Genomic DNA, 22,393 nt, shown 5'->3' on the forward strand with positions numbered 1-22,393 from the left:
CTTCCATTAAGAACTGCAGACCAAAACTGTGACATATAACAGAAAATTCATTAGGATAGAAGAAGTCCAGTGCATTGTCATGGTTACTCAGTTATTTTAGAAAATGAGAATTAATCTTAAAGAAAATTAGTAAAATACTCACTATGTTCTGCTGATATAAAAATACACCTAATATTTTTAAAACTCTACTATAGTACAAGCATACCTCATTTTATTGAGCTTTGCTTTATTGTGCTTCATAGATACTGCATTCTTTTACAAATTGAAGGTCTGTGGCAACCCTGATCTAGCAAGTCTTTTGGCACCATTTTTCCAGTAGCATTTGTTTACTTCCTCTCTCTGTATCACATTTTAGTGATTCTTGCAATATTTCAAACTTCTTCGTTATTATATTTATTATGGTGATCTGTGATCCATGATCTTTGATGTTACTATTGTAATTGTGTTGCAGCACCACAAACTATGACCATATGACAGTGATCTTAATCAATAAATGTTGTGTGTGTTCTGACTGCTCCACTGACCAGCCATTCTCGCCCCCTCCTCGGGCCTCCCTATTCCCTGGATACCACAATATTGAAATTAGGCCAACTAAAACTCTACAATGGCCTCTAAGTGTTCAAGTGAAAGGAAGAGTTGCACATCTCTCACTTTTAATCAACAGCTAGAAATGATTAAGCCTAGTGAGGAAGGCATGCTGAAAGCTGAGACAGGCCGAAAGTTAGGCCTCCTGAGCCAAACAGCCAAGTTGTGAATACAAAGGAAAAGTTCTTGAAGGAAATTAAAAGTACTACTACAGTGAACATACAAATTATAAAAAAGTGAAACACCATTATTGGGGATGTGGAGAAAGTGTGAGTGGTCTGGATAGAAGATAAAACCAGCCACAACATCCCCTTAAGCCAAAGACTAATTCAGAGTAATTCTATGAAGGCTGAAGAGAGGTGAGGAAGCACAGAAGAAAAGTGTGAAGAAGCAGAGGTTGGTTCATGAGGTTTAAGGAAAGAAGCCATCTCCTTAACATGAACGTACAAGGTGAAGCAGCAAGTGCTGATGTAGAAGCTGCAATGAGTTATCCAGGAGATCTAGCTGAGATTAATTATTGAAGGTGGCTACACTAAACAACAGGTTTTCAATGTAAATAAAACAACCTTCTCTTGGAAGAAGATGGCACCTAGGACTTTCATAGCTAGAGAAGTCAATGCCTGGCTTCAGTGCTTCAAAGGATAGGTCAACTTACTTGTTAGGGGCTTACGCAGTTGGTGAGTTGAAGCTGAAGCCAATGTTCATCTACTATTCTGAAAATCCTAGGGCCCTTAAGAATTATCTTAAATCTACTCTGCCTGTGATCTATAAATGGACAACAAAACCTGGATGACACATCTGTTTACAACATAGTTTATTGAATATTTTAAGGCTACTGTTGAGTTACTGCTCAGAAAACAAAGATTCCTTTCAAAATATTACTGGTCATTGACAATGCACCTGGTCACCCAAGAGCTCTGATGGAGATGTACAAGATTAATGTTGTTTTCATGCCTGCTAACACAACATCCATTCTACAGCCCATAGGTCAAGGAGTAATTCTGACTTAAAAGTTTTATTATTTAAGAAATACATTTCGTAAGGCTATAGCTGCCATGGTAATTCCTTTGATATAATTCCTTTGATAGATCTGGGCAAAGTAAACTGAAAACCTGGAAAGGATTCACCATTTTAGATGCCATTAAGAACATCTGTGATCCATGGGAAGAGGTCAAAATATCAATATTAACAGGAATGCGGAAGAAGTCAATTCCAACCCTCATGGACAACTTTGAGGGGTTCAAGACTTTAGTGGAGGAAGTAACTGCAGGTGTGGTGGAAATAGCAAGAAAACTAAAATTAGAAATGGAGCCTGAAGATGTGACTGAATTGGGGCAATCTCATGATAAAACTTTAATGGATGAGTTGCTTCTTATGGATGAGCAAAGAAGGTGGTTTCTTGAGATGGAATCTACTCCTGGTGAAGATGCTGTGAAGACTGTCGAAATGACAACAAAGGATTTAGAATATTACATAAACTTAGTTTATAAAACAGCAGCAGGGACTGAGAGGACTGACTCCACTTTTGAAGGAAGTTCTACCATGGGGAAATGCTACCAAACAGCGTTGCTGCTACAGAGAAGTTGTTGATGAAAGGAAGAGTCAGTGTGCAAACATCACTGTTGTTTTATTTTTAAAACGGCCACAGCCTCCCTAACCTTCAGCAACCACCACCCTGATCAGTCAGCAGCCATCAACACTGAAGTAAGACCCTCCACCAGCAAAAAGAAAACAACTTGCTGAAGGCTCAGAAGATGGTTAGCATTTTTTTCAGCAATATAATATTTTTAAATTAAAGCAAGTACATTGTTTTTTCAGATATAATGCTACTGCACACTTACAGTATAGTGTAAACATAATGTTTATATGCACTGTGAAACCAAAAAATTCATGTGACTTGCTTTATTTCGATATTCGCTTTATAATGGTGGTATGGAACTAAACCTGCAATATCTCTAAGGTGCACCTGTATAAGATACTGAAACAAAATTGCTCAGTAATGTCAACTTGTGCTGAATGTACTTAAGTCTAAAAGCATATTTATCAGAAAAAAAATCTGTGAAGTGCTGCCAGTCCAGGCATATCTTGGATTGGCAAATTTTATAAATCATCTTAAATCTAAATATTCCCAAAAAAGAATACCACTTTTTTCAAAAGACTAACTAGGGTCATTTATCTAACTAATAAGTTAGATACCACATTAGTTATACAGAAAGAGTAGAGAACATCACTTTGAAATAAGACAGACACTTTAAAATTAGAACTTTGACTATTAACTTACTATCTGTGGGCAAATTAACCTCTCTGGGCTTCTGTTTTCATACGCAGAGATGTGAAACTTATAGAGCTGTAATCTAGCTCCACAGGTAACAACTTTATTTTCCTTCCTTCATTAATGGGGTGGTTCCCAACCAGAGGAGATCTGCCTCTACCCCCCGAGGATATACGGCAATATCTGGAGACATTTTTGGTCGCCACAACTTAGGGGTGGGGGGATGGGCTACAGATATCTAATGCATCATGTAGAGATGCTGCTAAGCATCCTACATTACATATGACAGCTCCCTCCCCACCCCGAGAACTATCTGGCCCCAGATGTCAATAATGTTAAAGATTGTGAAAGCTTGCTTTGATGAATACATAAGAATCACACGTAGCTGACAGAAAAACTGCCTTATATTATACTACAACTAAGTACATTATTAAATTTATTTATTCAACAAATATTTACTGAGCATCTACTACGGTTAAGTGCTATACCAGGGTCCACTTTAAAGTATATCTTCATTCTTAAAATGACATAGCATGTTCCTCTTCGAATCTTGTTTACAACAGTCAGCTTAGAACTTTCTTGCTCTAAAAACCACCCACCCACACTAAATGTACTTTTAAAAAGGGAAACATTTAACAGCTGTTTGTTTGCTTTCTAAATAAATGGCCTACAGAAAACAATATTTCAAGATTTATTTATCTATAAGAAATCAAAAATTATCTAGACAGAGTATTATCAGAGTTTCCAAGAAGGGAGCCTAAGTGCTTTTATTTTGAAAAGGTGATTCTGACACACATAGTCCTCCACCTTTATGGAAAGAGGGGCACAGAGTCAGCCAGTATCAGGCCATTTGATTTACAGTATTTTTCCTTCCAGGAGACTAAGGATGTATATATTCAACCAGGATAGACCTACTTCCTTTGCTGTGAACTCTGTCATATAACACATTTTAGAGTTAGACTCTCCATAACTCTAGCTGAATATACTTCCTGTAAGAGCTCGACCTTTAGGGACTTCCTCCGCCCTTCACTGCAGAGGGCTTGGGTTCGATCAACAACAACAAAAAAAAGAGTGTGTCCTTTAATGTTTAGTGGCAGAATTAAAGTTTTCTCTTTTTAAATAAAATGAAAATTTACAACGTAATTCCAGGTATTTCACAGGAACTATAGTTTCTAAGTTTGATTATTAGTCTTAACAGAGAGAGAAAAAAACAAACTTATTTCCTTACTGAGAAAATGTCTTTATTGCTGTTACAAAATCTTACTAACCTCACCTAATAATATAGTAAGAAGAAGTCAGTGAGAAAATACTGCCAAAATGAAGATAAGTAAAGGAGAAGACAGAGGAACCAATCAAACAGAACACCACAAAGGGCACTTATCAGGCTAAAACATTTCAGAAAATAATGTAGGTTACAGGACACAAAGAATATTTCTTAAAATTGATGAGGGCAGTAAACTAGGTATCTAACAATCTTTAGAAGCTGAACAGATTTAAACAGAATAAAGTCAAAAACAAGGTAATTCATTTAGGGGGAAATAGGCATAAAAATATTAACTTTCAGCGACACTTAACTATACATCACTAAATTCATTTTGCAAGTTTTCTTTCTTATTAGGTGCTCAGACTAAGACATTAAATAAAAGATTTGTCCAGGTTATAAGACATATATACATATACATATATTTTTTACATATATATAAATATATATATATATTTTACATATATATATAAAACTTAAATGAATTTAAAAAATCCATCTAAAATCTGAAATTTTAGGCTGGTATTATCTCTATTTTCAAATAAAATCATAACTTCCAATCAATCTAAGGTAACTAACTGTTCCTTGAGGAAACATTTCAGCTAAACACTATTTAGAAGGCAAAAAGGAAATATAAAAAAGTAGAGATGGGGATGTATATAAAAACAAGGTGAAAACTGGAAATGCTCATTTCTTAATCCAGCCAATTCACTAATATCAGAGACATCCCATTTAATCAATGATATATGTCTATATATAATTTTAAATATCAAAAAAGGAGATTTTTTAAAATTAAAAAACTATTGAAGAACTATATAAATAATATGACTTGTTCTAAAAATGAAAATAATGTCCCCCCCAAAGCTAGGTCTAAGGTTTTAGTTCTAATTCCCTAGTATTCTTAATTTCTACTTCCTCCAAAATATGAAAATAAGAACTCACACATAATGTGGCCTTTAAAAATTATTTTTTAAAAAGAACAAAACAAAGCATTAATGCTTCCAAGTGTCTTCAACTCCATAACTTCAATTCAAATAAGGAGGGGAAAAATCTGATTTAAATACCAAGACTACTTTTAGAAACTAAATTCAAATGAGAAAGTTAATTAGATCTTCTTTCATAAAATGGCCTTCATTAATCAACGTTACAGGTAAATTAAGACAATCAAGGCACTGTATCTATATTATATTCCTCTTTCATTACAATCATTACAATTCTGAAAGTGCATCTAAGTTTAAATGTCTAGATGCAACAACTGTCCCAGCTTCTGTATATCTATAAATTAAAATCCTTAATCTTAAATAGCTCAAAAATCCCCAAATGCACTTGGATCAAAAATAAACAGTAGGGACTTCTCTGGTGGCACAGTGGTTAAGAATCCGCCTGCCAATGCAGGGAACATGGGTTCAAGCCCTGGTCCGGGAAGATCCCACATGCTGCAGAGCAACTAAGCCCATGCGGCACAACTACTGAGCCTGTGCGCCACAACTACTGAGCCCATGCACCACAACTACTGAAGCCTGCACATCCTACAGCCCATGCTCCGCAACAAGAGAAGTCACCGCACTGAGTAGCCTGTGGACCGCGACAAAGAGTAGTCCCCGCTTGCTGCAACTGGAGAAAGCCCTCACGCAGCAACAAAGATCCAACGAAGCCAAAAATAAAATATAAATAAATAAATTTAAAAAATAAAAATAAACAGTAATTCAATGCCAGTGGACAGAGGGTTAAAGAATTGACAATTACCCAGAAGGAAGTGAGAAATAAACTTTAGTTCTAGAAAAAGATAGTATATATTTTAAATTGTTCAACTCTGATTCAGATTTATATAGAAGTAGTATAAAAGATAAATATTCAAAATTAAATTGAGACAAAAATAAAATAAATTGACGTGTGTCTGCTGTACAAACATCATTATGTAGTTATTGTACATACGTGTAACAATAGGCTTAAAAATATACTTCAATGAGATTTATATTCAGTCTTTTTAAAAATTTTTTATTTTTATTTATTTATTTATTTTTGGCTCTGTTGGGTTTTCATTGCTGTGTACGGGCTTTCAGTTGCGGTGAGCGGGGGCTACTCTTGGTTGCGGTGCGCGGGCTTCTCATGGCGGTGGCTTCTCTTGTTGCGGAGCACGGGCTCTAGGCATGCGGGCTTCAGTAGTTGTGGCTTGCGGGCTCTAGAGTGCAGGCTCAGTAGTTGTGGTGCACGGGCTTAGTTGCTCCGTGGCATGTGGGATCTTCCCAGACCGGGGCTTGAACCCATGTCCCCTGCATTGGCAGGTAGATTCTTAACCACTGCACCACCAGGGAAGCCCTATATTCAGTTTTATATCCATTCACAAATAACTAACCACAGTAAGAAATAAAACAGAAAAATATATTCTAGGACATCCAAAAGAAAAGGTAGGGAGGAGGTATGGTTATGGTATTAATAATATAAATTATGAATTCCAAATGAGCTACAAGATAATTTATCTCAGCATCTTGAGGTAAGGTACAGTGGGGACAGCAACTGTACAGAATTTAGAGAAAGTGAAGATGATCTTCGTGTTTAGAAAGGGATGGGTCCTGCAAGGCGAATGGCAAATGGGTGGATCCAGGCAGGTTCTGAAACTTGGAAAACATTGATAAAAGGAAATATGGGCTCCCTCTCTCATCCTCATAAAATAATCTGAACTTTCAGCCAGTAGATAAGGCGCACAGACCATGTCTCTAACTCCTTCAGGCATTCTAAAACATTTAAATGAGTGACCCCTCTCCCCTGTAAACTACTTCCTTGTCTCTCCCATAAATTGTTTATCATTCTCCTCACACCCCCAACCTACTCATGATTCTTCCTTCAGTTGATAACCTCTATTTTCACTGTGAAGAAAGAGAAAGGTTATTAGGTATGGAAATTCATCTATCAGAGGAAAGGATGTTCCTAGTCAGTCCTGCCCACAACTAACCCTGTCCTCCCAGAGTCTGGAACTCACCATTCATACCACCTCCAGGAAAAGTTTAGTTTAGGACCTCCCTGGTGGCACAGTGGTTAAGAATCCACCTGCCAATGCAGGGGACACGGGTTCGATCCCTGGTCGGGAAAGATCCCACATGCCGCGAAGCAACTAAGCCCGTTCACCGCAACTACTGAGCCTGCGAGCCACAACTACTGAAGTCTGTGCTCCAAAACAAGAGAAGCCACCGCAATGAGAAGCCCACGCACCGCAAAGAAGAGTAGCCCCCACTCACCGCAACTAGAGAAAGCCCACGCGCAGCAACAAAGACCCAACGCAGCCAAAAAAAAAAGTTTAGTTTAGTTTCTCCTCTCTCTTCAGCACTTTGCTTGTCCTTGTCCCATCACAGGTCTGCTATAACCCTTTCCCTAGCACATAACAGGTCAAGTCTGTTAGACTCTGGATACTGTCTCCTTTTCTTCACAGTCAAGGTTCTTCCAAGAGTGGTCAATATATGCTCACTTTCCAAGTGCTCCTTAATTAACGAATATCTGGCATCTTGCTCCCATTAGTCTACTAAAAGTAAGCCTAAGTGACAAACTCTTAGTCACTTTTTAGTCATTATCTTAACTGACTTCCATAACATTTAATTCTACTCATTATTCTCCTCCTCTTCTTTCTCCTCTTTTATCCACCTCCTTACCTCCTACTACTCTTTCTCCAGAACACCCGTCTGGCCTGCTCACATTTCCTAGCATTACACACACTATCAGGATGAGTTCATCTGCAAAAGCAGTTTTTAAACTTCTGGGTCTCAAAACCCATCTACAAACTCTTAAAAACTGTTGAGTTCCCCGAAGAGCCTTTGTTATGTGGGATATAACTACTGTTATTTACCATTTTGGGATTTAAAACTAAAAAAATTTTAGAACACCAGAATACACAATCCATAAATCATCAGAATAATGATATCATCACATGTCTTACAGCCTTTGGAAATTTCTGCTGTAAATTCATGGAGAAATGAAAGTTAAAAAGCCAAATATGGGGCTTCCCTGGTGGCGCAGTGGTTGAGAGTCCGCCTGCCGATGCAGGGGACACGGGTTCGTGCCCCGGTCCGGGAAGATCCCACATGCCGTGGAGCGGCTGGGCCCATGAGCCATGGCCGCTGAGCCTGCGCGTCCAGAGCCTGTGCTCCGCAGCGGGAGAGGCCACAACAGTGGGAGGCCCGCGTACAGGAAAAAAAAAAAAAAAGCCAAATATGTCTTAGCACTGTTTGTATGCCAAAAACCACTCAGTCTTCATCTTTAGCCTGACCTCCTTCCTGAGCTCCAGACAGCTCCTCTGCCTTGGTCATTTCATAGGTATTCAAACTCAGTGCTGTCCAGAATTTAATTCATTACCTTCTATGCTAACCTATTCATCTTCTTTCTGTGTTGTCTATCTCACTCAAAAACACTACCATTCACCTAAAGCTACCTACCTTTAAATAATCCTAGGCTCCTCCCTTTCCTTCTTTACCTCATTCAGTCATCAAACCCTACTGCTTCTACTTTTAAAATCTAGTGGAATCTGAGAGCTTGTCAGAAATGCAAACACTCACTCCAGACCTGTAAGAACCCTTGGTAATTCACTTGCGTATTAAAGTTTGAGAAGCATGGGCCTGGGTGCTGACAGCATCAATAGTTACAAAATCCAAAGAAGGTAGAGCCCAAAAGGCAAACTTGAGGACACTGTAATTAGAACCCCCACTTGAAGTTTTTCTTCCTGTTAAACCTTGGAGTTTTGTAAAGGCAGCAGCATTCCTTAACTAAATGGTCTTCCCAACTTAGGTTTCACCTCCCTCCCATCCTATCCTATACATTGCCCCCTGAGGGAGCTTTCTTCCTCTCTACTTGTTTTGTTTCCTCTCCTTTCATCTACTAGAAAGAAGTCCAAATTCCTTACTATGAAATACAAGAGCATTCAAACCCTGACCCCTGCCTATCTTTCACCATTCTTGCGTATCTTCTCTATACCAGAAGTTTACAAACCAGATGAATCACCCAGGCAGTTTGGTTTTTTCTCTTTTAAGCTCCTCAAGTGAGCTAAAAGGCAGTTAGGATTGAGAACCACTGCCTTACGTCTTGAACAAAACTATGTGCCATACTTCCATGGAAAAGCAAAAGCACATCCTAGTGCCTCTGCCTGCTTTCTTCTCATACTTTGCCCTTGTCCTCTGGGATGAATCCATAGGCTTTCTTAACAACTTAACTATCATCTGTTCTATTTTTTTTTTAAGATAAAGAGACTAGTTTTTTAAAAATTAATTAATTAACTTATTTATTTATTTTGGCTGTGTTGGGTCTTTGTTGCCGTGCACGGGCTTTCTCTAGTTGCGGCAAGCAGGGGCTACTCTTCGTTGCAGTATGCGTGCTTCTCATTGCAGTGCCTTCCCTTGTTGCGGAGCATGGGCTCTAGGTGCACTGGCTTCAGTAGTTGTGACGTGTGGGCTCACTAGTTGCAGCACGCAGGCTCTAGGGTGTGTGGGCTTCAGTAGTTGTGGTGCGCGAGCTCTAGAGCGCAGGCTCAGTACTTGTGGCGCACGGGTTTAGTTACTCTGTGGCATGTGGGATCTTCCCGGACCAGGGTTCAAACCCGTGTCCCCTGCATCGGCAGGTGGATTCTTAACCACTGCACCACCCGGGAAGTCCCTATCATCTGTTCTTTGAGGGAAGACCTCTCTTTCTCTTCCTTCCCTACCTCTCGCCTGCAGTCAGATGGAATTAGGGGTTTCTTGCTCTTTGCTCCTACAGTACCTTGTGCTTACATCTATATTACAGCACAGCCCACACTGTTTATGAAACAGTTTGTCTGTCCTACTAGACACTGATCTCATGTGAAAGCAGGAATTGTATCCTATTCATCTTTATATTCTCCGTGCTTGGGCACAGAGGCTAGAAGATAATAGATATGTAACAAATGCTTACTGAAAATTTTTGGAGCCTGTTGAATAGACCTAGAGTGATGTAAAGTAAAGCAAAACAAGACCAACACCTTCCTATCTACTAGACGATTTCATTATCAAAAAAAACCCTTTCTGTTTAACAATTCTACATTTAGAAATAAAAGGCAAGTTTAATTCATATATAAACTGCAATGAAAGTTCTCAGTTGAAGTAGATTTAATCAACCCAACAGTGAATATCAGATGCTTTTCACTTTTAATAGTAAAAGGATAGATGAAAACAAGAGGGTTCTGAGTGTCTGAAAACAGTATTAAGAAGAGGATAGAAAGCAGGGGGTTATTAGTAGGTTGAAATCTTCATAAATACTAAGAGGAAGTCACAGATAATGTCCAATTGATGAACCAAAAAAGATATGCATATTATTAAAATGTGGAAATAAATACCAGGAAGAAGAGCTAAGAGAATGGAGGGCAGGGTGGGGTAAGGGTGAGTGGTAGAGAACTGCTATTAAAAAAAAATAATAATAAACCTTTCAGCACTATTTGTCCATAAAAACAAAAACTGTTATTTTTTAAAATGTGATGGTTCAGGGAATGGATTACCAAAAGAATAAAATGACATCAGCAGACAACGAAATACTACATAAACTTTACTATTAGGTGTACTGGGGAAAAAAAGAAGTACTTCTATCCTGCAGCTGTTTACTGCCAACAACTTTGTTCATGACTTATATGAATATCTGTATTGTGATGTATAAGAAATTTCACCCCAGGGGAGTCCATTAAGGCATCTAGTACAGAAATAAAATCTGGGAATCATTTTCCAGACAAATCACTTCTTAAATGGAAAGACAGACCACCCCCCAAATTTCCTTCTTCAAATTTTAAGGAAAACATATAACCCATAGTCATTTTCAAAATATGCCACTTGACTTAACCATTATTTTGCAAAAATTCCAGATACAGAACACAAAACAGCAAAAGCCAAATAATTTTAAGATTTTTCTATTGTGGCCGCAAATGTCAAAATTTCTACACAAATAAAGCTAAGTATATCCAATGGTTAACCAAATTGTATTTTAGTGCAAATACCATTATGGTCTTTAAAAAAAAATTTTTTTAACCTAAGAACATAACCAAAAGTGGGCCTTAGAATTCTTTTAAGGGAAGTGGTATTTTCTTACAAACTGATTCTTTTGGAAGAATTCAAATATTGCATCTACAACTCATATTGGGAATATAGATACCTATAAAGAACACAGAAATATATAACCATTACATGTGGTCTAACTTTTACTATGTTTTTCTATTTAAAAAATCTATCAGGAACACTAGATTTGGTGAACAGAAAAGAGAAATATCTAAAATTATTTTACTGCCCTTCATAACATAAAAGCCTATGAAAAGAGGAGGCATTTGAAATTACTATATAGACCCAAATCTGTGAAGTATCAAGAAATGTTCCAAAATCCAGGAAATATAAAGTGAAAACATTCTTGATATGGTTTTTGAAAAAAATGTACTTTGACAAGATCTAAACCTACAATTTTTAAGGACTTAATGTGTGTTAATTTGATAAAAACTAAACTGTGATAATCTGGTGCTACAGGGGCTACTAACGCTTACCTCAAGGGAACCTACTGCAGATAAAGTCCCGTCACTTGCACAGTCCTTTCAGCTGCCTGCCAGTTGTCTCTGTGGAAGGGAAAGCCTGATGAGTGAGAGCCCTATGCCACACTCCTTTGGAGTGTCAGGGTGCCTGCACAGAACTCCACAAAACTGTCTACCTAGAGATTCCTAGACGCTTTCAATAACACAGGGCTTAAAAAGATGCCACCTTTGATATTCCCCTTCCACTGAACACCAAAACCAAATGCCTAAGAGTTACTGGGTGCTAATGACCTATGGTATTATTATCATGGTGATATATCTATTACTAACCCAAGCAGCAAAAGACTAAAATGGATCAAGTAGAAGTTAACACTGACAGGGAAAATACACACACACACACACACACACACACACAAATACACACACACACACACACATATGTTGAAAAGTAAGTGACAGAACTCCATAATCTGAGAAGAGGAAATATTACAGACTGTATCTGCAAAAAGTGAAGTTGCAGCATCAACAATGAATGCTACTACCCAAAGAACCTCCTGTCTAAACAGTGTTTAAAATGCCATCAAGAATATCACGCTCAACGTGAACTACACCATGGATCCAAATACCTACTTATAAAATTCCATATATTTTCTTAGTGGGGAGAGTACGTGGGTGGGGGAGGAGGGGATTTTTCAGATATTTTAAAATATGTAAAGTGAAAACCAACAGCGTGAAATCCCACAAGAAATTTCAAAAAGAGAAAAAAAATGTGTTTCTGTATCTCAAAAAGTAAACAAACCTTTACTTAGGACCAAACTAAGAGGGAAGTAGAACAAGAAATAATAGAAAACTGCGAAATACAACGTATTGCAAAACCACGTTCATCTCTTAGAATTATGAACGGCTAGTAACTTAAGAATATCTGTCAATACCATTAATGTACAAGTTCACCTACATAACCAAAGAAACTATATTTTCTTTCTAATGTCCAATACAGTCTTCAGTTTGAATGCTGTGCTTCATAAAACAGAATAAAATGCTCCTACAAAAAACTTAACAAGGATTAACCTTTAGCACAAGTATTAAAGAAGAAAAAAATTAATTAAAAAAAACAGTGATTCCAACTTTTACTTATTAATAGCACCACACTTAAAATGAAGTTACTTACCTCTGATTCTTTGTCACTCAAAGATCCCAAGCTTCCAAAACTGTGATTAGAGCTTTCATTATTTGTTGAGGCCTGTTGAAGATTTTTAAAAAGGTAAAAATTAGGAGTAATTTTAAATGGAACATTTTACAAAGTAAATAATCTGTCTTTATAATTAAAAATAAAATATGATTCCTTTAAATAGGGAAGACAAATGAAGTAAAAATAAGATGCACCAACTTCTTAAAAAACTTAAAACTTCTTGGAAAGTTTTATCAAATCAATAAAATTCTGCTGTGTTTCAAGAACTGACTTGTGTTAGCTGACTTTTTAGAATATCAAATTCAGAAGCAAAGGAAGTGAGATGTTGTTAAGATAAAAAGATCCCTAAAATTACTACCCAATGTATAAAAACTAATGCCTCCTTTAACTGAAAGTATTATTTGTGTTCCTTAATTTTCATCACAATCTTATGAAATTCCATCATATCTCACCCACACCCCTTTGCCTCTTCATATTAACAAACTGGTCAATCTTTGGTTTCTGTTTGTTTGGGTTTAGCCTTTTAAAAAAATCTTTTACTAACTTGACCATTTTAACTGCGTCACTCAGAAGAGTGTTTAAATTTCCTTTTCAATATTTTTGAACTGTGACAGTAATGAACTATCACTATGGCGGATAACATTTTCTATGTTTCTAATATGTTTCTATGATGGTTATTACTTTGTCGACTTTTTTGGACCATCAGTACATTAGATCAATGTCTTCCAGGAATGTTTAGACCAGACAGACCATAGCATATATGCCAAAGATGACATATGAATGAACTTCATGTACAAGCAGGCCAGCTGGTATCCGTTTCCCTTCAAGTTGTAAGAGTAGCTGCTAATACTACCATTACAAGGTTGCAAATTAGCCTATAATTACCCTTAGACTGGCTAATTTCCAAACTGATGACTGATATGATACATTGCATATATGTCCAGTGCTATGCTGCACAATGTAAAGGCTATTTTCACCACAAAATAGCAGTTGAACTAAGATTCAAGCACTATTTAGAGGAATTATAATCTAATTAGGGTAAGATTATCAAACTTGAAAAAGAGAACACCATAAACAGCAATTAAGAAGTGATAGGGGGCTTCCCTGGTGGCGCAGTGGTTGAGAGTCCGCCTGCCGATGCAGGGGACACGGGTTCGTGCCCCGATCCCGGAAGATCCCACAGCAGGCGGAGCGGCTGGGCCCGCGAGCCATGGCCGCGGAGCCTGTGTGTCCGGAGCCTGTGCTCCGCAACGGGAGAGGCCACAGCAGTGAGAGGCCCGCGTACAGCAAAAAAAAAAAAAAAAAAAAAAAAAAAAAAGAAGTGATAGGGCTTCCCTGGTGGCGCAGTGGTTGAGAGTCCGCCTGCCGATGCAGGGGACACGGGTTCGTGCCCTGATCCCGGAAGATCCCACATGCCGCGGAGCGGCTGGGCCCGCGAGCCATGGCCGCGGAGCCTGTGTGTCCGGAGCCTGTGCTCCGCAACGGGAGAGGCCACAGCAGTGAGAGGCCCGCGTACAGCAAAAAAAAAAAAAAAAGAAGTGATAAATTATAAAGATTCAGGGACAATGGAGGCAGTGGCAACATTTCTGAGCATCCCTAAATCCCCAAACCCACATACAACACTTACAACAAAATTGGGTGACAAGGAAATCTACATAAATCTCCCTAAAACAGCAAGTGGGAACAAATCACCAACAACCATAGAACCTGCATGGTATGAGAAGCAGCAGAAGAAAACAGAGTGTCTCACACATCTGAGAACAGAGACTCCCAAAACAGCTATAACTGGGTTTCTGCATTTTCCTGAAGTCTGAAGGTGGGGCAGTTAGCCTCTATGAACTCTTAAAACTGATCCTTCACTAACAGTGTCACAATGAGGATAAGCTACTGAGCATGGAATCAAAATTGAGCACATTAGGTACAATGAAGATTAAGGAATGAGAATAGTTGGGAAGGGAGCAAAGCCTTAGAAATCATAGAAAGCAAATGCCACACTTTTGAAGAGTTCCCCAAAACAACAGTAGAGGGAGCTTTTTAAGAAATGCCATCCTAAACCATAAAAAAGTAAGCAACAGAAAATGATGTAGGTCAATCCTATGGAAATTATAGGGAAAAAAAGAAAAAGATACAGAATTACATCCTGATAATAAAATCATACCAGAAATATATGCCCACGAAATAGGTGAAAATTATAACCAACTACTTCAAAATGAGATAAAAGTCATTACAAAAATGACTCAAGGGCTTCCCTGGTGGCGCAGTGGTTGAGAGTCCGCCTGTTGATGCAGGGGACACAGGTTCGTGCCCCGGTTCCGGGAAGATCCCACATGCCGCAGAGCAGCTGGGCCCATGAGCCATGGCCGCTGAGCCTGTGTGTCCGGAGCCTGTGCTCCGCAACGGGAGAGGCCACAGCAGTGAGAGGCCCGCGTACCGCAAAAAAAAAAAAAAAAAGACTCAAGACGTGCAAGAACAACATAAATCAGATTTCAAAACAGAACTCAGGAAAGCATTAGAAATTGAAAAAAAATGTTTCAGAAATGAAGATTAAGCCTGAATGAACCAAACAGAAAATACATACAACAGATAATGCTTTAAGAGAATGAGAAGGTAAAATGGAGGAACGTTTCGAAATCAAAAGAAATGAAGAGATTAAAAGGATGAGAGAAAGCAACAACTTAATGAAGTAACAAGGATCCAACATTCAGATAACAGAAGTCTTTAAAGAGCACTACCATAAGAGAATAAATAGTAAAGACTATAATTCAAGAAAACTTTCTTGAAAAAAAACAAAAAACAAAACCTGAAACTGTGTACACTTAAGAATTCGGCCCAGAAGGCCAACATCTAACTTTTCAAAGGCAACACTTTATTTATGCCAGAAGAAAACACAGTAACATATTTCAGATATTCAAGAAAAGAAAATCGGAATTAAGTGTCTTATATTTCGTAAAATTGATTTTTATCACATGGAAGACACAGATAAACTTATCTTAAGGCCAAAAATTGGGAAACACTGGCTCCCATGAGCCCTTCCAAAAGAATCTAGAGAATAAGCATTAGACAACCAAACTGAATAGCTTCAACCTAAGAATTTATGGCAAGCAATATTATTATTTACTTGTTGATAAAGACTAAATGAGAAGTACAAGGAAGAGAGTATAAAATTTAATGGCTAAATGCATGCAAAGTTGTTAACACAATTTTTTAAAAAACTGTGCTATGGAAATTCATGGAAAGCACAAGCAAAAAATGTTTTAACTATTTTCCATAATCTCTTTGATCACTGTGATAGTACACATTGTTGAGACTGCTGTGTGTGTGAGATATAGAAAGGAGTAAATAAATAGTTATGTGATATTCTAATTCTATCATCTGCTTTATGTCCTTCAGAACCACAATTCTTGGTATAGAAGAAAGAAGATAAAGATGTAAATAAAAACCTTACAGTTCTGATTTGAACTGGAAATATTAATATAAACACATGAGATTTTTACTTTTTAAAACAAACCAAAAAATCCTGCCATGAGTAATAACAGAATACCTCTTATCAGACCAACATTCCCTCAGATAACAATAAATTCTGGAAAAAAATATAAATAACAACTACCTGAAGGCACTTGAGCAGCCAAAAATAGGCAGAATCTGGTTAGGAGACAATATTTGGAAGGAGGAAATAGAACTGGATGGGTTTCCTGTTTTTACAGCTTTTGCCTGAGGGAAGGCCCCTAGATTGAGCTGCACAGAGCAGTTGAAATGTGAATCAAAAGATGCAGTCTTACTGGCTTGAAAAGCAGAGTTTGGAGCTACCACAGCAGCCGAAAAGTGAGAAGGCACATACTGGAAAATAAAGAACCACAAAGAGAGAGAACCACAAAAAACTCTACCCATGTCTCTGACTGGTCACTGTTATATGCAAGAGTGGATCAGACTCTAAGCAGTCCAGGTAAGATTAAAATGACTTAGAGACATCAGCTGCCATCCTTTGTGGGGAGACACAGCTTAGATTTCAGTTCACCCAAGTTAATTGCTTGCTAATACAAATAATAACCAAAATATTAACACTCTCCAGAAAAATACACTAAACCCCAGAGTCACTACAATGTATCATTCACAGTATGCAGGATGTAACAGAAAATTTCTAAGCATATGAAGAAACAAGAAAATGTTACCCATACTCAAGAGAAAAGACAATCAATAGAGACCAACCACAAGGTAACCCAGGTATTGGAATTAACAGACAAAGATCTTAAAGCAGCTACCTGCAAGTTATGTTCAAGACACCAAGGGAAAATAAACTTATAAATAAAGGAACAAATTGTAAATTTCAGCAGAGAAATAAAAATATAAAAAAGAGCCAAATGGAAATAGCAAAACTGAAAAATTCACTTTCTAAAATAAAATATCCACTGTATGGCCTTAACAGCAGAATGGAGAAAGTACTGAAGATAGATCAAAAAATTATTCCAACTAAAAAATAGAGAGAAAAATACTGAAAAGCAGTTGTCTGTTGGACACTATTAAGTAGTCTAACATAAATGAATTTGGAGTCATAGAAGGAGAGAAAAAGGAGCAAAAAAAAAAAATTTTGAAAAAGCAATAGGAAGAAAATTCTAAACACCGGTGAAAGACGTAAATTTACAGATTGAAGTAGCTCACTGATGTCCCCAAACAGGATAAGTACAAAGAAGATCATACCTAGGTACATCATAGTCAAACTGCTGAAAACCAAAGATTAAAAAAAAACACCTTACCTCATACCTGTTAGAGTGGCTATTATCAAAAAGACAAGAAATGAGAAGTGTTGGCAAGGATGTGGAGACAAGGGAACCCTCCTACACTGCTGGTGGGAATGTATTGGGATGGCCGAAAAGTGCCTTCGGTTTTTAAGTAAAAATAAAAGACACATTTTTCATTTTCACCAAGAACTTTATTGAAAAACGTATTCACCCTTTTGTTCCACTACCTTCTTCCATTTTTCAGGCAACTTCATAATTCCACCTTCCTGAAACTTTTTATCTTTTTGAGCAAAGAACTGTTCCAGGTGCCTTCTTCAGTCTTCCAGGGAACCGAAATTTTTTCCATTAAGACAATTTTGTAAAGACTGAAATAAATGGAAATCCAAAAGTGCAATGTCTGGTGAATACAGAGGGATGAATCAGAACTTCCCAGCCAAGCTGTAACAGTTTTTGCCTGGTTATCAAAGAAACACGTGGTCTTGCATCATCCTGATGGAAGATTATACCTTTTCTATTGACTAGTTCTGGATGCTTTTCGTTGAGTGCTGCTTTCAGCTGGTCTAATTGAGAGCAGTACTTGCTGGAAATAATCATTTGGTTTTCCGGAAGGAGCTCATCACAGAGGACTCCCTTCCAATCCCACCATATACACAACATCACCTTCTTTGGATGAAGACTGGCCTTTGGTGTGGATGGTGGTGGTTCATTTCACTTGCCCCACAATCTCTTCCTTCCATTCCATATTACCATACAGTATCCACTTTTCACTGCCCGTCACAATTTGTTTTTAAAACGGAACATTTTCATTATGTTTAAGTAGAGACTTGCATGCGGAAATACAGTCAAGAAGGTGTTTTTTCGCTTAACTTATATGGAACCCAAACATCAAAGCGAATAACATAACCAACCTGGTGCAAATGAGTTTCAACACTTGATTTGGATATTTTGAGTATGTCAGCTATCTCCTGCATGGTATAACGCTAACTGTTCTCAATTAATGTCTCGATTTGATCACTATCAACTTCAACTGGTCTACCCGACCGTGGAGCATCACCCAGCAAGAAATCTGCAGCACAAAACTTCGCAAACCATTTTTGACATGTTCAATCAGTCACAGCACCTTCTCCATACACTGCAGAAATCTTTTTTTGCATTTCAGTTGCATTTTTACCTTTCTTGAAACAACAAAGCATAATAGGCCGAAAATGTTGTTTTTTTTCTTCCATCTTCAGTATTAAAATGGCTACACAAAAATTCACCAATTTTGGTAAGCCTTTTTTAAAAATGCACGCTGATATGACAGCTGTCACATATAATCTAACAAAATTGTTTCTATTGAAGTTAAAGACGACTAACTGCTACTAGAGCCATCTTATGGAGAAAACTGAACGAAACTTTTGGCCAATGCAATAAACTGGTGCAGCCACTATAGAAAACTGTGGAGTTTCCTCAAAAAATTAAAAATAGAACTACCATATGATCTAGCATTTCCATTTCGAAGTGTTTATCTGAAGAAAACAAAAACAGTAACTCAAAATGATATCTGCAACCATAAACAATACCAAAAGACAACCCTCAGGGGCTTCCCTGGTGGCGCAGTGGTTGGGAATCCGCCTGCCGATGCAGGGGACATGGGTTCATGCCCCGGTCTGGGAAGATCCCACATGCCGCGGAGCGGCTGGGCCCGTGAGCCATGGCAGCTGAGCCTGCGCGTCCGGAGCCTGTGCTCCGCAACGGGAGGGGCCACAACAGTGAGAGGCCCGCGTACCGCAAAAAAAAAAAAAAAAGACAACCCTCAGAATGGGAGAAAATATTTGCAAATGAAGCAACTGACAAAGGATTAATCTCCAAAATTTACAAACAGCTCATGCAGCTCAATATCAAAAAAACAAACAACCCAATCCAAAAACGGGCAGAAGACCTAAATAGACATTTCTCCAAAGAAGATATACAGACTGCCAACAAACACATGAAAGAATGCTCAACATCATTAATCATTAGAGAAATGCAAATCAAAATGACAATGAGATATCATCTCACACCGGTCAGAATGGTTATCATCAAAAAATCTAGAAACAATAAATGCTGGAGAGGGTGTGGAGAAAAGGGAACAGTCTTGCACTGTTGGTGGGAATGTAAATTCTGGAGAAAAGGGAACACTCTTGCACTGTTGGTAGGAATGTAAATTGATACAGCCACTATGGAGAACAGTATGGAGGTTCCTTAAAAAACTAAAAATAGAACTACCATACGACCTAGCAATCCCACTACTGGGCATATAACCTGAGAAAACCAGAATTCAAAAAGAGTCATGTACCAAAATGTTCATTGCAGCTCTATTTACAATAGCCAGGAGATGGAAACAACCTAAGTGTCCATCATCGGATGAATGGGCAAAGAAGATGTGGCACATATATACAATGGAATATTACTCAGCCATAAAAAGAAACAAAACTGAGTTATTTGTAGTGAGGTGGATGGATCTAGAGTCTGTCATACAGAGTGAAGTAAGTCAGAAAGAGAAAAACAGATACCGTATGCTAACACATATATATATGGAATCTAAGAAAAAAAAAAAAGGTCATGAAGAACCTAGGGGCAAGATGGGAATAAAGACACAGACCTACCAGAGAATGGACTTGAGGATATGGGGAGGAGGAAGGGTAAGCTGTGACAAAGTGAGAGAGTGTCATGGACATATATACACTACCAAACGTAAAATAGATAGCTAGTGGGAAGCAGCCGCATAGCACAGGGAGATCAGCTCAGTGCTTTGTGACCACCTAGAGGGGTGGGAAAGGGAGGGTGGGAGGGAGGGAGACGCAAGAGGGAAGAGATATGGGAACATATGTATATGTATAACTGATTCACTTTGTTATAAAGCAGAAACTAACACACCATTGTAAAGCAATTATACTCCAATAAAGATGTTAAAAAAGAAAAAAAAAAAGGGAAAAAATGATATCCACACCCCAATGTTCACTGCAGCATTATTTACAATAGCCAAGATATGGAAGCAACCTAAGTGTCCATCAATTGATGAATGGATAAAGAAAATGTGGTGTGTGTGTGTGTGTGTATATATATATATATGAATACATATATATGAATACTATTCAGCCATTAAAAAAGGGAAATCTTGCCATTTTCGACGACATGGATGGTCCTAGAGGACATTATGCTAAGTGAAATAAGTCAAAGAAAGACAAATACCTTCTGATCTCACTTATTTGTGGAATCTTCAAAAACAACAAACAGAAAAAACCCCAAGCTCATGGATACAGAGAAGAGACTGGTGATTGCTGGCGGAGGGGGGGTCGGGGGGTGGGTAGAGGGGAGAAATGGATAAAAGGGGTCAACAGGTACAAACTCCCAGTTATAAAATAAATAAGTCTTGGGGATGTAACACACAGCATGGCAACGATAGTTAATAATACTGTATTTGCATATTTGGAAATTGCTGAGAGTAAATCTTAAAAGTCCTCATCACAAGGAAAAAAACTGTAACCAAGTATGGATGTTAACTAGGCTATGGTAATCACTTTGCAACATATATAAATATGGAATCATTATGCTATACACATGTAATCTAATCTTACCTGTAATCTTACATGTCACCTATACCTCATTAAAAAATTTATGATTTTTTTTAAAAAAGAAAAAAATCTTGAAAGCAGCCAGAGAAAGATAACATATTATATTCATGAGAACAAAAAAGGATATGACTGATGGTTAGCTTGTCATAATAGATATTGGAGGTCAGATTTCATCTCTGGAAAAGGTGAGCCAAGAGAACTCTGGATTGAGACACATAAGGCACAGCTGAGGAAAGAGACGACATTAAGTGCATGTCTACACACTAAATGAAGAGACTCTTAGCACCTTCCTGTGCTAAATTCTGGAAAGTCAGCAGCCAAACTTAAACTCTACAGGCTGGAGAGTACAGAATTTCTCTCTAGGAAAATAAACCATCTCAAGAGACAAGACTTACAGACACCAAGAATCAAAAATCTCTCAGAAAAATGAGCCAGCCAAGTCATCCTACTGTAGTAAGTCCTGCCTACTCAAACAATGCTTCCAATAAGTGTTTCAGTGCCTGAAGTATAGATATGCAAAGCCCAATATCACCAGATGTCTGAAAAATATAAACAAATTTTTTTTTAAAACCCATAAGAAAAAGACAACCCAGGGAGCAGGAAAAAAATTCACACAGAACTATTACTAATATCCTAGTGACAGCCAACTACGAAAATGAAACATTTCAAGAACAACCCAAAGGGACTTTCCCTTGTGGTCCAGTGGTTAAGACTCCACGCTTCCACTGCTGGTTGGGGAACTAAGATCCTGCATGTTGTACAGTGCAGCCAAAAAATAAATAAATAAATAACATTTTTTGTAATTAAAAAAAGAGAACCCCCCCAAAAAAAAACAATCTGCTGGAAATTAAAAATATGATAGCTGAAACACACAGGAAAAAAAAAAGGATGAATTCAAAGATAAAGTTGAAGAAATCTTCCCAGAAAGAGACCAAAAAACCTCGAAAAAAGAAAACTAGAGAATCAGTCCAAGAGGTACTGCTCCAAATGAGAGTTCCAGAAAAAAAAGAAAGAGAAAATTAATGAGCTAAAATTATCAAAGAAATAATTCAAGACTTTTCAAGAAGTGAGAGAGTAGCATTGACACATATACACCACCAAATGTAAAACAGATAGCTAGTGGGAAGCAGCTGCATAGCACAGGGAGATGAGCTCGGTGCTCTATGACCACCTAGAGGGTTGGGATGGAGACGCAAGAGGGAGGGGATATGGGGATATATGTATACATATAGCTGATTCACTTTGTTATACAGCAG

General features: G+C 37.9%; 1 protein-coding gene across 1 annotated transcript in view; it reads right to left on the minus strand.

The window, feature by feature from the left end:
- TLK1 (tousled like kinase 1) overlaps positions 1-22,393 on the minus strand; it is a 154,979-nt gene that overhangs the window by 71,419 nt on the left and 61,167 nt on the right. The window contains exon 3 of the mRNA XM_082630335.1: positions 12,785-12,856. Coding sequence (XP_082486461.1) covers positions 12,785-12,856 — 72 coding nt within the window. The remainder of the gene's footprint in view (positions 1-12,784; positions 12,857-22,393) is intronic.

This window comes from Mesoplodon mirus, assembly GCF_964341445.2.
Source record: "Mesoplodon mirus genome assembly, chromosome: 8".
Taxonomy (NCBI): Eukaryota; Metazoa; Chordata; class Mammalia; order Artiodactyla; family Ziphiidae; genus Mesoplodon; species Mesoplodon mirus.